At 33.6% G+C, this 16167-nt stretch overlaps 1 protein-coding gene across 2 annotated transcripts in view; it reads right to left on the bottom strand.

The window, feature by feature from the left end:
* Positions 1–214: 214 nt before the first annotated feature.
* CCDC39 (coiled-coil domain 39 molecular ruler complex subunit) overlaps positions 215–16167 on the bottom strand; it is a 94505-nt gene continuing 78552 nt past the window's right edge. For both annotated transcript variants that reach the window (XM_081302334.1, XM_081302333.1), the window contains 7 exons: positions 12868–12991; positions 5451–5610; positions 4376–4482; positions 3202–3342; positions 2886–3065; positions 2591–2676; positions 215–913 (listed from right to left, as the gene is read on the bottom strand). In XM_081302334.1, coding sequence (XP_081158460.1) covers positions 766–913; positions 2591–2676; positions 2886–3065; positions 3202–3342; positions 4376–4482; positions 5451–5610; positions 12868–12991 — 946 coding nt within the window. In that variant the 3' untranslated portion in view covers positions 215–765. The remainder of the gene's footprint in view (positions 914–2590; positions 2677–2885; positions 3066–3201; positions 3343–4375; positions 4483–5450; positions 5611–12867; positions 12992–16167) is intronic.

Genomic DNA, 16167 nt, shown 5'->3' on the forward strand with positions numbered 1-16167 from the left:
CTTTCTCCAAATTGTTAATTATTTCAAGAAATTTTAAAAATATATTCTTATTCTTTATGCTGGGTTGGCTGTATCTTGAGAGCAAAATCTTTGATGTGTTGTATTTCTTTCAAGGTCAAAGTGAAGTAATTCTTAGGAATTTAAGATACATTTTTTACTGATAAACTGAATTTCTCTTACTAGCTGTTTTCTTTGGGGTAGAGGAGTTACGATGTTATCTTTTGGTAACAAATTATACCAAAGGAAGGAACTGCCTTTACAGACTTATTTTCCCCTAAAAGTCTGGGAAATATGTCTCTTTGAATAAAGAAAACTTAATATTGAAGTCGTCTAAGGTAAATGAGAATTTTCTTATTATGATTGCACTGACTCTTTAGAAGTTTCTTCCTGAAAGATTCCGTTACATTAGAATGTGTGGTTCCATGAAACAATGAAGCAAACTATCTTTTAACACTACAGACATCAAAATTACAGTGAAAATTACAATCTTTTCTATGCTTAGACAACTTATCCTTAAGAATCTACTGTTATTATTTTCCTTCTCTAGGAATAAAATAATAGGAAAACTAAGAAAATTACCTTTTTTTGTTTTACAAACTATCAGTTTTTACATTTTCCACTAGATTAAAACTTTTGTCTGATCATTTTTTATTTCTAATACTATATCAGTAGTCCTGTTATATAACCAAAAAAATAGAATGGGATTTGCTATTACTATGAAACTTTAGTTTTTGTATTTAAAAATATGTACAAAAGAGTAAAATTTTATTTGCTGCTCCTTTTGTTTTTACCATTACTAGAGCCACTGGATGAACTAGAAGTGCTGTATCCTGGTGCTGAGTCCGGGAAGTTGAGCGCTAATACTTTAATTGAAGTCTGAGAAGGAGAAATACTAGTGGAACTTGAAGCTGACCTAAAAAAAAATTATAAATTTAATGTAAATTTCATAGCTGACCTGAAAAAAAATACTGTAAGTTTAGTCCAAAACATTGATAAATTTTTAAAAAGTATGACTATTAACAGATATCAAAAAACAATTTAGAAAATGATGAACATAGATTCAATTAATAGATAAATATGTTCTATGTGAGAAAAATGTTTTCAACTTGCTATGATTTATATCCCCCAAAAGCTTATGTGTAAAGGCTTTGTGCCCGATGCAATGATTTTTGAGAGGTGAGGCTTTGGGGAAGTAATTGGATCATGAGGTTTCTGACCTCATCAGTGAATTAATCCATTGAAGGATTCATACCGAATGGACTACTGAGAGGTGACAGAAAGTATAGGAAGTAGAAACTAATTAATGAGATTGGGTTCTTAGTAGATATGTACCCTTGGATAATATATCTAGTCCCCAGCCCCTTGTTTTCTCTGCTTCCTAGCCTCTGTGAGGTGAGCAGCTCTGTTCCACCACACCTTCATCACCATGATACTGTGCCTTGCCACAGCCAACTACCAACTACACCTCTGAAACCAGAAGCAAACATAAATCTTTCCTTCTTTAAGTTGTTTTACTTGGGTATTCTGTCACAGCAATGAAAAGCTGACTTAGCACACAAATATAATCAATTTCTTAGAGTTAGATGTATTAAAGGTTTTCAAGATGGTAACAAAACAGGGGCAAGATTTTGCTGCTGAGAAAAGCAATCAAAATTATAGCTTACATAATAATTCAAGAGGAAAAGGAGAGGCATGTTGATAGAAAATTGGGATCATTTGAAAAATAGCTATGCAACTGAAATGATAGCTTTTTAAAATATATTTTATGAAAGTACAGGGAAACACAAGTAACTATTTAATATATTTATATAGAAGCCATTTTTAAAAATTTATTCTTTAGTTTTAGGTGGACACAATATATTTTATTTTTATGTGGTGTTGAGGATCGAACCCAGTGCCTCACATGTGCTAGGTGAGCGTTCTACCACTGAGCCACAACCCCGGCCCCTAGAAGCCAAGTTTTCATACTTGAAACATTATATTTTAGGAGCTCCCTTTTTCTTGAAATCTCTACATGGACAATAAAAAGTAATAAGTAGCTGCTGACTATAGGAGATTGGAAATTCTAAAATAAGGATCAACAATATATATATTTTTTGCCAACAAAGCCCAAGAGTATTGATTAAGCATCCCCAGTGATAGAATTCTAAATAACAATAAATGGCAGAAGGGAAAAATAGTTTCCTTTTTATCAGAACAAAGTATCAAATAAATTCTAATTATGTACAATTTCACTAATGCAGTTTTATTCACAAATTTGATGTATCCTTTTATGGCTTAAATATTTCCCCAACTTGGGGTCCACCCCAGTGCTAGCTGTAACCCCCAAAGTTTCATTCTACTAAAATAATTGTCAGTCACAGCCCTGTGTTGTAATAGGAATGGTGACAGTGGAAGTCAGAAGGGAAGTCTTGCTTTACTGCCTTTTTCTACATGTAGCCTGTGTAATGTTGGCATAGTGAGGTAGCTGAGGGTGAGGAGAGCATTGGAGTGCACTGGCTCATCCACCAGCTGTGTGACATGAAAGGGGCTAGATGCACTCAGGGTAGCAGCTGTGAGAGTTAGGATGTTTTATTAGCCTTTTACTTACCTTGCTGACACCAGGGAAGTCTGTGAAGGAGATCTAGAACTCTGGCGACTGCTTTTTGGACTGGCTGTGGGTAGTTCCAACCCATTCTGGAAGAATATTTAACAGTAATCAATAGTCCTACTAACGATTATTTTAGAAAAAAAATATTCTAATTAGATTTTCCTGTATGATGGATATTAAAATTTTTTATTTTCATGGAGCATAGCATACTTAGCATGTACAAAGAGGTTCAATACTTAGTACCACAGAAAGAATAAAGAAAAAATTTACTTATTAGAGAGTACTGTATTATTACCTGTTCAAAGTACTTTTTAAGAATAAGTTTGATCTCAGCATTGTCTTCTATGACATTAACTAACATTTCGTCAATGACCTTGTGAAACTCCCTCACTTCCCGAAGTTTAATGTCTTGTTCTTCTAAAGTTTCATCTTTTGTTTCTTTCAAAAGACGAATTTCTTTGGTGAGTTTTCCACACTGTTGGTAAATAATAATTAATTATTAGATAAACAGATTTTTACAAAAAATTTTAAGGATAAAGGAGAATTGGGGCTTACCATTTAAGACTTAAAAAAAACTATTATAAGTAAATTTTGAAAAAAAATATCAATACCTGTTTAGTTACTCTCTCAAATTTTGGCTTCTGATCCTCAATGTCTCTATGTAGTTGAAATGAATAAGCTTGCTTCTCTGATAATTTTTCCTGAACATTATTTGCTAAATGTTCTATAACTTCTAAAGTGTTTTTCATGCTCTGCAAAAATAAGTAACACACTTATTGGCTAGAACAAAAACTGACATTGCTTCTCATTTGTCAAGTATTAATTTTAATTCATTAATTGTTGCATATAATACATATCTAATCTATCAATGCCTAAGTATAATGGTCTTGTGGGTTAAATTTTCTACGAAATTCCACTAGAAAGTATTTTCATGGTACTTGGAAAAATCAATAATATAAATAACTATTGTAATCAGGCAATTTTAAAGGTTCACAATTTATATTATTTGTTCCAGCTTTATTTCTTTTTTTTCTGTATTTAGTTGAGTTTATTGGGATAAGTATGTGGATTAGTAAATTATCCAGAAGAACTAAAATGACATTTACATTCATTTTTTACCATATCACAAATTTTTTTAGTTTTATTGATTCTATTTTTTTAAAATACATGACAGCAGAATACATTACAACTCTTATTACACATATAGAGTACAATTTTTTTGTATCTTTGTATATAGAATTTGTTCATGCCAATTCATGCCTTTTTACATGTGCTTTGTTTTTGTTTATTTTTTTTGCATTACAATTCTTATTATACATATATACCACAATTTTTCATATCTCTGTTATATATAAAGTATGTTGACACCCAATTCGAGTCTTCATACATGTACTTATTTTTTGTTTGCTTTTCAAGTTAATGAGTATTAAACCCAGGGCCTCATGAATGCTAGGCAAAGTGATTTACTTTAGTAACTACTTAATGCTATTTTATTTTTATCTTTTAAATATCAAGGAGCAATCTTAATGTGAACACTAAGGAATTAGTCAGTGGATAGATCATAATTGGCTAGCTATGACCCATCAACAAATAACAAATGTCAATGCTTCACATTGGAATTTTAACTGATTTACTGAATATTTCACTTTTATATCTTACTGTCTACTTCCCTAAAGATGTACAAAAACTCTATTATTTGTGTAAGATCAAGAAAATAGAAGTAGTAATAATGATAGTTGACTTTTATTAAGATACTTCAGATACTAAAGGTACTATAAAATTTACCTGGATATCTTCTTGAAGTTCTCTTATTTGTCTTTGCTTATATCTGTATTTTTCATCAGCAGCTCTTTTCTGTTCTTCTAGTTGAATTTTTAGCTCATATTCATCACCTAAAATTTGGAAAATTTTTAGATAAAATTTTCAACTTACTATGAGGAAGAAGTCTCAAAATATTACAGATAAGAAATTTCTAAGATGTCTTCTTATAAAAGGTTAAATTCCTTGTATCTACTTGAAGAAAGACAATGTGAGCATGTAGTAGCCATTTCTTGTTTGGTCAACACACAGCAGCAATATGCTGCAATTTTTTTCAGATTTGAAATTAATTCTCCATAGAAGTAACATGTCATATACCAACAGAACCAATAAAGAAAACAACATCTTAACAGACCAATTAAAAAAAAGGGGGGGAGGGTGATTGATTTTTCCTACTCAATCAAACATAGTATATTTTTGTTCTCCATGTCTCATAACATTCTTCTGGTTAAAATAAAATAAATAACTTAAAAACAATATACTATAGGGACATAGCCACATCAATGTTTATAGTGGCACAATTTACAATAGCTAAACTGTAGAACCAACCTAGATGCCCTGCAGTAGATGAATGGGTAAAGAAAATGTCATATATATACACAATGGAATATTACTTAGGGTTAAAAGAGAATAAAATCATGACATTTGCAGGTAAATGGATGGAGTTGAAGAATATAATGCTAAGTGAAGTTAGCCAATCCCAGAAAACCAAATGCAGAATATTTGGAGGCTGATTCATAATGGGGTTGGGAGGGGGAGCATGAGAAGATTAGATAAACTGTAGAAAGGGCAAAGAGGAGGGAAGGGAAGGGAGGGGGCATTGGGGTAGGAAAGATGGTCAATGAGATGGATATCATTACCCTATGCACATGTACAAAGACATAAATTGTGTGACTCTGCTTTGTATGCAACCAGAGATATGAAAAAATGTGCTCTATATGTGTAATATGAATTGTAATACATTCTGCTGTCGTATATGACAAGTTATAAATAAAATAATTATATATACTTAATTGTACATATTTTAATAACTCCTACATACTAGATGGCGTCACTTTTTTAAAAGATTGTTTGTAATTGTTATTGCAGCTCTTGAGTACTTGCAAGGTGTTTTCCAGAGCATAGATTTCTTTTTCAGCTTTATTGATCTTAGCATCCAAACTGTCACCTTCCCTTTGAAGTTCTTCTTTTTCTTGAGCAGCCTATAAAGTATAGAAGAGAACTAGTTAAGTAAAGGTATTTATCAGGGAGAAAAGGTCTTGTCTTTGTAGCAGAAAATAGTTAATTAACAACAACATAAGTTTACCTTAGTACCTACACATGGGACCAGGCATTTATTTATTGCACTTGATTTAGAGTAAAAGACCAAGTCCTCAGGCCTTAAAATATGGCATACGGGATACAAAACCATGATGGAAATATAATAATTAACCAAAGCTTACCTAAAACTGTCTGACAAAAAGTTAAGCATATGTAAATCCTACTGAAAACAGAAATAAGACTCACTAGAGAGAGAACAGAAACTCAGTATTCTTAATAAATGAATTCAGCAAAGTAGCAGGATATAAATTAATACCCATAAATCAAATGCATTTCTTTACCTCAGAGATAACATTCAGAAAGAGAATTTAGGAAAACTACCCCATTCACAATAGTCTCCAAAAAAATAAAAAATAAAATACTTGGGAATCAAAGAAAAGAGGTCAAGACCTATCCAATGAAAACTACAGAACACCAAAGAAAGACATTAAAGAAGACTCTAGAAGATGAAAAGACCCATGTTCTTGGATAGGAAGAATTAATATTGTCAAAATGGCCATATTACCAAAAGCTTTATACAGATTTAATGCAATTTCAATTAAAATCTCACAGAAATAGAAAAAGCAATCATAAAATTCATTTGGAAAAATAAGAGACCCAGAATAGCTAAAGTAATCCTTAGTAAGAATAGTGAAGCAGGAGGCATCACAATATCAGACCTTAAACTATACTATAGAGCTATAGTAACAAAAACAGCATGGTATTGGCACCAAAATAGTCATGTAGACCAAAGGTAAAGAATAGAAGACACAGAGACAAACCAACATAAATACATTTATCTCATACTAGACAAAGGCGCCAAAAACATACATTGGTGAAAAGATAGCCTCTTCAACAAATGGTGCTGAGAAAACTGTAAATCCATATGCAGCAAAATGAAATTAAACCACTATCTCTCATCAAGCACAAAACTGAACTCAAAGTGGATCAAGGACCCAGGAATTAGACCAGAGTCCTTGTACTTAATAGAGGAATAGTAGGCCTAAATCTTCATCACATCAGATGAGGCCTGAACTTCCTTAACAAGACTCCTAAAGCTTAAGAAATAAAATCAATAAATTGGATGAATTCAAGCTAAAAATCTTCTTATCAGAAAAGGAAACAATCAATAATGTGAAGAGAGAGCCCACAGAGTAGGAGAACATCTTTATTACATGCACATCAGTTATAGCATTAATTTCCAGGATATATAAAGAACTCTAAATCAATAAACAGGCTGAGGAACTGAACAGACCCTTCTCAGAAGATATACAATCAATCAACAAATACATGAAAAAATTTTCAACTTTTCTAGTAATTAGAGAAATGAAAATCAAAACTACTCGAAGACTTCATCTCACTCCATTCAGAATGGCAATTACCAAGAATAGAAGCAACAATAAGTGCTGGAGAGGAAGTGGGGGGGAAGGTACACTCAGACATTTCTAGTAGCACTGCACATGGGTGCAACCACTATGAAAAGCAGTATGGAGATACTTCAGAAAACTTGAAATGTAACCACTATTTGACCCAGCTATTCCACTCCTTGGTCTATAACCAAAGGACTTAAAATCAGCATACTATAGTGACGCAGCCATATCAATGTTCATAGCAGCTCAATTCACCATAGCTAAACTGTGGAACCAACCTAGATGCCCTTCAATAGATGAATGGATGAAAAAACTAAGATATATATACACAATGGAATATTACTCAGCATTAAAAGAGAATAAAATTATGGCATTTGAAGGTAAATGGATGGTATTGGAGGATATCATGCTAAGCAAAGTAAGACAATCCCAAAAAATCCAAAGGCCAAATGTTCTCTGATAAGTGGATGCTGATCCATAATGGGGGAGTGGGGCATGAGAAGAATGGAGGAACTTTGATCGGGCAAAGGGGAGTGAGGGGAAGGGAGCGGAGGGAGCATGGGGGCAGGAAAGATGGTGAAAAGAGATGGGTATCACTACCCTAGATACATGTATGACTGCACATGTTGGTGTGACTATATATACATCATGTACAACAAGAGAAATTAAAAGTTGTGCTGCAATTGTGTACAATGAATTGAAATGCATTCTGCTGTCCTATATAACTAATTAGAACAAATTTTAAAAATAGAAACTCAGTATTAAATCAGAAGAATGTTTTTGGCCTCAAAGAGCTTCAGGAACAGTTTCTCATTTCAAATCTATTGAAGGAATAAAAGATAAACCAGGTATATCCAGGGAAATAACCTCCTTTGCTTGTTTTGTCATAATTTTAAAATAACTATGTAAAAAATAGAGATTATTTTGATAAACACAGCTAGAAAACATGAAGTTTATAAATTGCTAAAAACTAAAATTTCCTTTGAGTAGACATATTACAGTGAATTCCTATTAGGGTAACTATGCCACTGGGCTATATTCTGTACAGTTCAAAGAATGTCTCTGATTAAAGGGTCACAAAAACATATACACTGAAAATTTTATTTTTAGTTAAAACTAAAAATCAATATTTTAATTCAATCCCTAGATATATGTATTTAAACCAGATGTAGTCAATGAGAAAGAAAGTCTTATTAGTAATGCTTCAAGTCTTAACAGTTTCATTGGTATTTGTTGCATTATGCTTCAAAACATGAGTTACACATATTTTTGTAACAAATATAATTTTTAAAAGCCACAAAGAAATGGTAAATGCTTGAGGAGACAGATAACACTCACCCTGATTTGAACGTTACACAATGTACACATATATGGTAACATCACCCAAAAGCCCATAGGTATGTACAATTTTTATGTGTCAAAGCTCAGAAAAAAGAAAGATAAAAGTTGCTATATATGTTATATCTAATCCCTTTAAGTTGTGTCTAGAATTGACATCTATTTTTACTTGAAATATAAATAGTTTAGTGGAAGAGCTGGAATGATTCAAAACATGGATTTTAACTGTGGATTGACTACCAGTGAGTTCAGTGACATTAGTAATTCATATTTCTTCTTTGAGCTTGATTTCATTTTTCAAATGAAGGAGTTAAATCATCCTATACAAATTTCTGCTCTAATTTCATGTATACCTTGAAATGCTAAAGTTTCTCCATCTGCTTCTAAATTGAAGATTATATAATGTTTATTTTCGTTTGGGGTTAGAAAAGTTGGTATTTGGAATTTTTAATAGCTTTCTAACATTTCAAAGCATTTTCAAGTACCTTTAGAGTTGGACAATTTCACTAGATTATGGTCATAACTACACTTATAAAGACTAAGAGAAACTTGTAGATAAGATCTTAAAGATACCAGTTCTTCACTGGTTATTGATTATATTTTTCAGTCTGGTTTTTAAAAGTCAGATACAGTGAGATGCTACCATTGATAAAAGAAAAACAAAACCATGTATGCTCCATAGACCAAAGGCTACTACTGTAAGACCAAAAATAGGAACTCTGAGTTGAACTGTGTCTGGGAAAAAGACATGTGACCTTATTTGTAAACAGGGTCTTTGTAGATATAGTCACAATGAGGTCATTAGGGTTGGTCTTAATCTAATATAACTGATATTCCTACAAAATGAGAAACTTAAACATATACAACCAGAGGGAAGACTGCATGGAGACATAGGAAGAACACCATGTGAAGATGAAGGTACAAGCCAAGGAACACCAAAGATTGCCAGTAAACCAGAAGAGGAGAGAGGCATAGAACAGATCCTCCCTCCTAGCCCTTAGAATGAACCAACCTTGATAACACCTTCCTCTTGGACTTCTAGACTCAAGAGTATGAAACAAATTTTTGTTGTTCACAATATCTACTTTGTGGCCTTGTTATGGAAGCCCTAAGAAACTAACAAGAGGGTCAACAAAATTTTAAAGTAAAGGGCCAGATAGTAAATATTTTAATGTTTTGGGCCATTCCGCCTATGCTGAAACTACTTACCTGCCATTGTAGCAGGAAAGCAGCCATAGACAACACACAAATGAATAAGTGTATTATTGTGTCTCATAATACTAAATTACAAAACAGGCAGCAAGCAGCATTTGACTGGGGCCTGGTTTGCTGACCCCTGGCTTACAACACGCAGAAAACAGATCAGTTGCTAACACTGTAACCAAATTCCTCTTACCCAGATTTATAAACATACGAATATGCTCCACCAAGAAAGATCCTTTTGTGGAGAATTGTAAGGATAAGAAAAAGAGAAAGCTCTTGAATTGACTATATTTTAACCCTAAATCTATTAAAAAAAAAAACAGTGGCTCTGAAAAATGGAATCATTTTGAAAAATAAAAATTAAGTTCTAATTGGCAAATTTGTTTTTCCTAGTGAAACTGTTAAAATATTATTTTCCAAAGGTTAAAAGTTATTCTCATACAAATATAAAACAAAAAAGCACAGTTGTGTTTCCACTAGCCAAAATTCATTTGCATTGTTAGCAAAAAGAATCATTTGTGTTACTCTCAGTTATCTACAAGTTCATATCTATCCCCATGGAAGGATAGATAAAATAATTAGTCAACATGAAGTCAAAGGTATTCACTCCTTTTCAATCAGATAATCCCTGAAGGGCCTGCTAAGAAATGCCAAGTACTTGGTGTCACCATGTAATGGTATCATGGCACCCAGTGACTGTTTGTCTCCATTTTAATGCCATGGATAATTTTTCCTGATAAAAGTTAGACTGAATTTAGTTATGAGGCAGATATAGAAGGGCTTGACAGCCAGGGAAAGACCGTGAGTAAGGAGGTTAGAGGCAAAGTCAGAACAAAGGAGCATGGAGTGGGTCTTCTAATGTGGTCAACTTCCTGGTTGATGAAAGTGATTGTGGAGAAAAGTGGAGGACCCAATCAGAGAGACACTTCCGTACTCATGCTCCTAAGTGAGATCCAAGAGTAAAACACATGGACAGAGGGGGCACCAACCAATAATAGTGTGAAGCACATGGACAGGGGAGGACATCAGAAAAGGAGGAAATTCCAGAGACCATAAAAAGAACAAGCCAAAACTCCCCCTGGAATCCTAGCTCTGGGGCCCCTTCTCTTCAGAGAAATCTATCCCTATACCTCTTTAGTTTTTGCAAAAAATCTACTTCTTGCTTGCTCTCCCTGTGTCCTGTTCTTCAATTCTTTGCTGAATAGAGACAACAACCCAGCATCCCCAAACAGTAACAGTTATAAAGAAATAAAGGCTCATTTTTTATATATGTGAGACATGTGAAGTATTGTTAGTAAAAATTTTAAACATATTATACAATAAAAAACAGAAATAACTGTGTGACAAGCTATGGATCCCAGAGAAGATGGAAGGAAAAGAAGTATGGTATCAGTCAATTGAGGGTAACTGATAGCCTCAAATTACTTAACATGTTATATGATATTTGTCCATCAATGTCACTGTGAATAGAAGCAGAATTTTCCTCACTAAAAATATTTTGCCTGTTTTCCTGAGTAAATGAATCAGCAGCATCACAGCAATAACAATAATAATAGCTAATATTTGAGTGCCATCTTGTGCCAAGCACTATCCTGAGAGCTTTGCATATATTTTCTCACATACTTTTTCCAACAAAAGTAACAATATTATCATCCTCATTTTGCAAGTGAGAAAACAGGCCTTAAAGGGTCATACAACTTATTCAAGATCACTTACTTAGAGACAAAAGCAGGATATGGACAGAGGCATTCTTAACACCAGTATATGTAAGTAACTCACCGCAGCCCTTGTTGGTAGAGAAGAATAACTGCAATTGCAACATGTACCTTCTACCCACAGCTAACTAATTAGAGATTACCCCTCACACTATGAAATATGTATATTTCAAGTATGGGAGGAGGAGCATCTTGTTACTATTAGGCAGAAGTCTGATGTTATAACAAAGATTTGAGAATTAGCACTGATTTCCCATAGGTTAATTTCCAAAGGTTACAAGTTAGGCAAGCCACACTCAATGTATGTGTTAGGGGAAAACTTGAAGAAAGGCTATAGAAGAAAACTTGGTTGCTGAAGGAAATATGTAGAAGTTGAAGACAGCATCCACAGGACCATTCTCTGAAGGTGTGAATGGAGAGTACCTCTATCCATGAGTCAAAGTTACAATTTTAGTCCTTTCTTAAAGTGTACTGAGTAATTTCCCAAACCTTTTTATAAAGAAATTCACATCTATCCAGGGTATTTTCTACATGGAAAAGATGAATGTAGCAGTATACAGGGAAAAAATTACATTCAATTCCTGATCAGTTCTGGAGTTCTCTCTTATGGGTTCTTAGGTTAAGATAACCAGACAACTCTCAAAACATCACAAAAGAAAAAGCAGTTTCACTGGGTGCAGTGGTGCATGCCTGTAATCCCAGCAGCTTGAGAGGCTGAGGCAGGAGGATTGAAAGTTCAAAGCCAGCCTTAGCAAGGTCCTAAGCAATTTAGTGAGATTTATATATATATATATATATATATATATATATATAAAACTGGATGGGGATGTGGCTCAGTGATTAAGCACTCTGGTTTAAAAACAAAAGAGAGAGAGAGAGAGACAGAAACAGTTTTACCTGATCTGTCTGTATCCTGTACAGTAAGAGAGAAAGGGAGCAGCCCTCTTCCTCTCTGGACAACTGCTTACCAGGACTGCAAATGTAAACTGGAGTTTAAGATTCAGAGGTGGTATAGCTCCCACAAAATGCTAAGGTCCAGGGTATGGCATATAATAGGTGGCCATAGTGAAATAAAGCCTTAAGGTATTGAACAGTTTGTCACATGCATGCTGAAGGCACCCAGAATGATGATATATGTCTTAGAGTAAAACAGATTATGAGTCTTGACTAGATGAGGGAAAATGACACAATAAAAATGACAGCAAAAATGATGGTTAAAAAATGGTCAACTTAGAATGACCTGAACTCAAAAGAGGAAGTTAGCAGTAGGCTTTGGGATCCAGAGGGCATGCTTGGATCTCAGGGATTGGTGATATATATAGAACTGCTAATGCTTCATTATCTCCATCTAGCAACTAATGTTTTGGATGTTATTAATGCATTAGCTAATGACCCTAACTAAGTAAAATAGTTGCTATTGTTTCATGGAAAACATTTGCTCTTTGGGTTCACTTAAACCCAGAAGGTTACTGTGAGTGAGTTAACAAAGAAAGGATACTTCTTACTCTCACATCTGTAAATCAATTAAGATTACCTTTATTACATAATAGGTCTGTGTTTTCTCCTCTTCTCCCTCAGGAGGCATCATAACAACAGTAAGAATTTCATATCTATTCTTCAGCTTATTGATTTTACTTAGTCGCTCATGAAACTCAGCACTAATATAAAGAGAAAAAAAAATAAAGGACAGTCATGAGTTCTTTCTGATGACATTTGGATTTATATTATTATCAAACTCAAGCAGGTCAAATGTGTTCTCATTTTTTAATTTAATAATTCAGAGTTTATCTACTTGAAAGCTAACAAGTTATCATGCCATGATTTCATGGATGCTGTCAGAAGACATGAGATTCCTATGGCAGAAACAAAGGACTTATAAATTATTACTCATGATACAGCAAGTAATATGTATAAGTTTCCTGTTTGCAATGGTTCCCCCTTGCTTCTCCCCATTCCCCTGTCCCACAATGGGAAGGAGATGCTCAGGTGAAGGCTACCAAAACACAGTAGGTAGGTTTGTGTCATAGCTGAGGAAGTATAGGCAACCCAAATATCTTCTAACAGAAAATAAACAAGTATGCCTAACTGTTCCTCCATACTGAAATACTACCTCTTCCTCTGAGGCTGTTTGCTATTCAAACATCTTTGAAAAGATAATCCAGAACAGGGCAGAAAATACCTCCCCTTGCAACACATGCAGAAATATGAGAAGCTCACAGAGAATTGTCTCCTAACATTCAGATTCAAATTCTTAAATTGGTACTTTTTCCTTTTATTACAATAAATTTATATTTTATAAGCTATTTTTTAGAAGTTATTTTATAATAATACTAGTAGTTCTAATATACTCATGGAATATGGAGGGTGAGTCATTTACCTGCAACAATCTCATGAAAGTTAAGACACAAAACCATGATGAAAAAAAATCTTCAACCTACCAGTTTTCTGCCCCAAGAGAAAACTGACAGAAAAAATATATTTAGTTAAAGATTTTCTTATTTTTAATTGTCACTATTTTTTTATCAGAAAAAAAATTTGCCCATCCTTCAGGTGATCATAAACGGAAGCTAGCCTTCAAGCTTAAGATGGCAGACTGAGCAGAAGTTTATCTGTTCTCTTTCCTGAGATGAAGAAGTTTTTTTAAGCCATAATATCTCTAGAAACCAGAAAGAAACAAATTCATAGGAAAATGGAAAACAGATATGATAAGAGTGATAGAAAAAGACAGATGCTCATAGAAGATTACTGAGGCAGCAAAAACTATTTTCTACCTAAGAAGTCTGAAGAAAACCCAAACTCAAGAATAATAAATAAAAAGAGCAAGATTGATTTGTGAGCTACCATCAATGGGTAGTTAATAAAAGGATCATTCATCGAACATCTGGGTCATTTCCCCCAACACCCTGGGTATACACAGATGTTGACAGGGATGGTCTCTACTCTGATGATGACTGACAGATTGCCACAGTAGCGTATATGTTGGTGCTAGAGAGAGAAGTAAAGAGAGAACATGAAGTAATTCTGAGGTTTTACAACAGTAGAAGTAAATGAAAAAGAAAGGCAGTTCTGCTTAGCAATATAATGAAGTCTACTTCATTCAAAATAAATACATTCTAATTGTTGGTAACAATGGAAGTCCTGATTCTGCCTAGTAACAATTTGTGCTCCTTAGGGGACAAACTAGCTAAGAGCCTAAAACCAGGCTCCCATTTGGTGGAGAAATCTGTTGAAGAAAGAGATCTACTTAGCTACAGATAAAACCCTTACCAACTACCTATCCCAATATCCACTAATTATTAATTAAGCATTTATTAGAAAGTATTGATAGAAAACCAAGGATCATCAGACATTCATGAAATGGTAACAGCATGAATTAAATGAACAAAGAAAAACAAATCCTGGGAGACAGATAATACATAGAATATAACTCTCAAATTATTCTAATTAGTATTCTCTAAAATATGAAAAAAATACTAGCTCCAAAAATATCTATAAAACAAAATGGACTGTTAGGAAAAGAAAGAATCAAAGAAAGAACAACAGTTCTTGAAAATGAGTTCTCCTGTTCAATAAATATCAGTGAAGAATAAAGATTCAGTTGTGAGCTGGACAGATGGAGAAATGTGGAGGAAGCTAGCCAGAGAGAAAGGGAACTAGGGAGAGAGAAAATAAGAATATTTTTAAAATTAAATAAAGTAGAAAATGAGAGAAAAGTTAAGAAACCTGGAGGACAGATCTAGGAGGTCAGCATCCACTAAGAATGAGCAAAAAAATTGGGGAAAACAGAGAAAGTATTGATGAGAAAAAAAGTTGAAGTAATAGAGAAAAATATTCCCCTGAACCAAAGAAAGATGTGAATGAAATAATTAATTGAAAGAGTTCTCTAAAAGCCAAGCAAGAAAAATTTAAACACCCAGACATGAAAAGCAAGGATAAAGAGATTGTCCTAAAGCTTTCAAAGAAACCCAACAACAAAAATTAGGTTCCCTATGATGTAAATTGAATTACCCTGGAATCAGATCTCTCATAAAAACATTGTATTCTAAATTTAATCAGTGTTTTCAAGAATACATAAAAGAGGAGGGGGAAACAAGTAGAAGTAAAAGGTGCTAAGTCTTTTCAAGAAGGGAAAGACAAAGTCTCTTTTGAATTTAAAAATGACTCTCCCCTTTTTCCCCCCTCCCCCTTGCCCCTCATAGGGGAGAGAATTGAACAACAGCAGAGGAGATAGAGAGGGAAGATGGGAGGGGAGGGGAGGGGGGATAGTAGGGGATAGGAAAGGTAGCAGAATACAACAGTCACTAATATGCCATTATGTAATAATGTGAGTATGTAACAGTTGTGATTCTGTAATCTGTATTTGGGGTAAAAATGGGAGTTCAAAACCCAATTAAGTCTAATGTATGAAAGATGATATATCATGAGCTCTGTAATGTTTTGAACAATCAATAAAAAAAATAAAAAAATAAAAATGACCAAAAAGTAATTAGAATTTTTAATTTTCAATTAAAAGGAAGAAAAATAAAATTCATTAAATCAATAAAAGACAGGAGAGAGAGAAAGACTGAATACATGGTAATTTCTTAATATTTCTTGAAAAGTCATATGGATATAGATACAAATAAATGAAGATATGAATATCATGTGAGCCAGTAATTCCTCTCCCAGGTATTTAGCCAGGAAAAAAAGAAAGCACATGTCTATGTCAACAATACATATGTTCATAGCAGCTTTGTTTGTAACAGCTAAAAACTGGAAAGAACACGAACGTCCATTTTTCATCAGGTGTATATATAAACAAATTAGAGTATCATGAAACACTACTTTTGAGAAA

Source organism: Spermophilus citellus (assembly GCF_964194105.1).
Source record: "Spermophilus citellus genome assembly, chromosome: 7".
Classification (NCBI taxonomy): domain Eukaryota; kingdom Metazoa; phylum Chordata; class Mammalia; order Rodentia; family Sciuridae; genus Spermophilus; species Spermophilus citellus.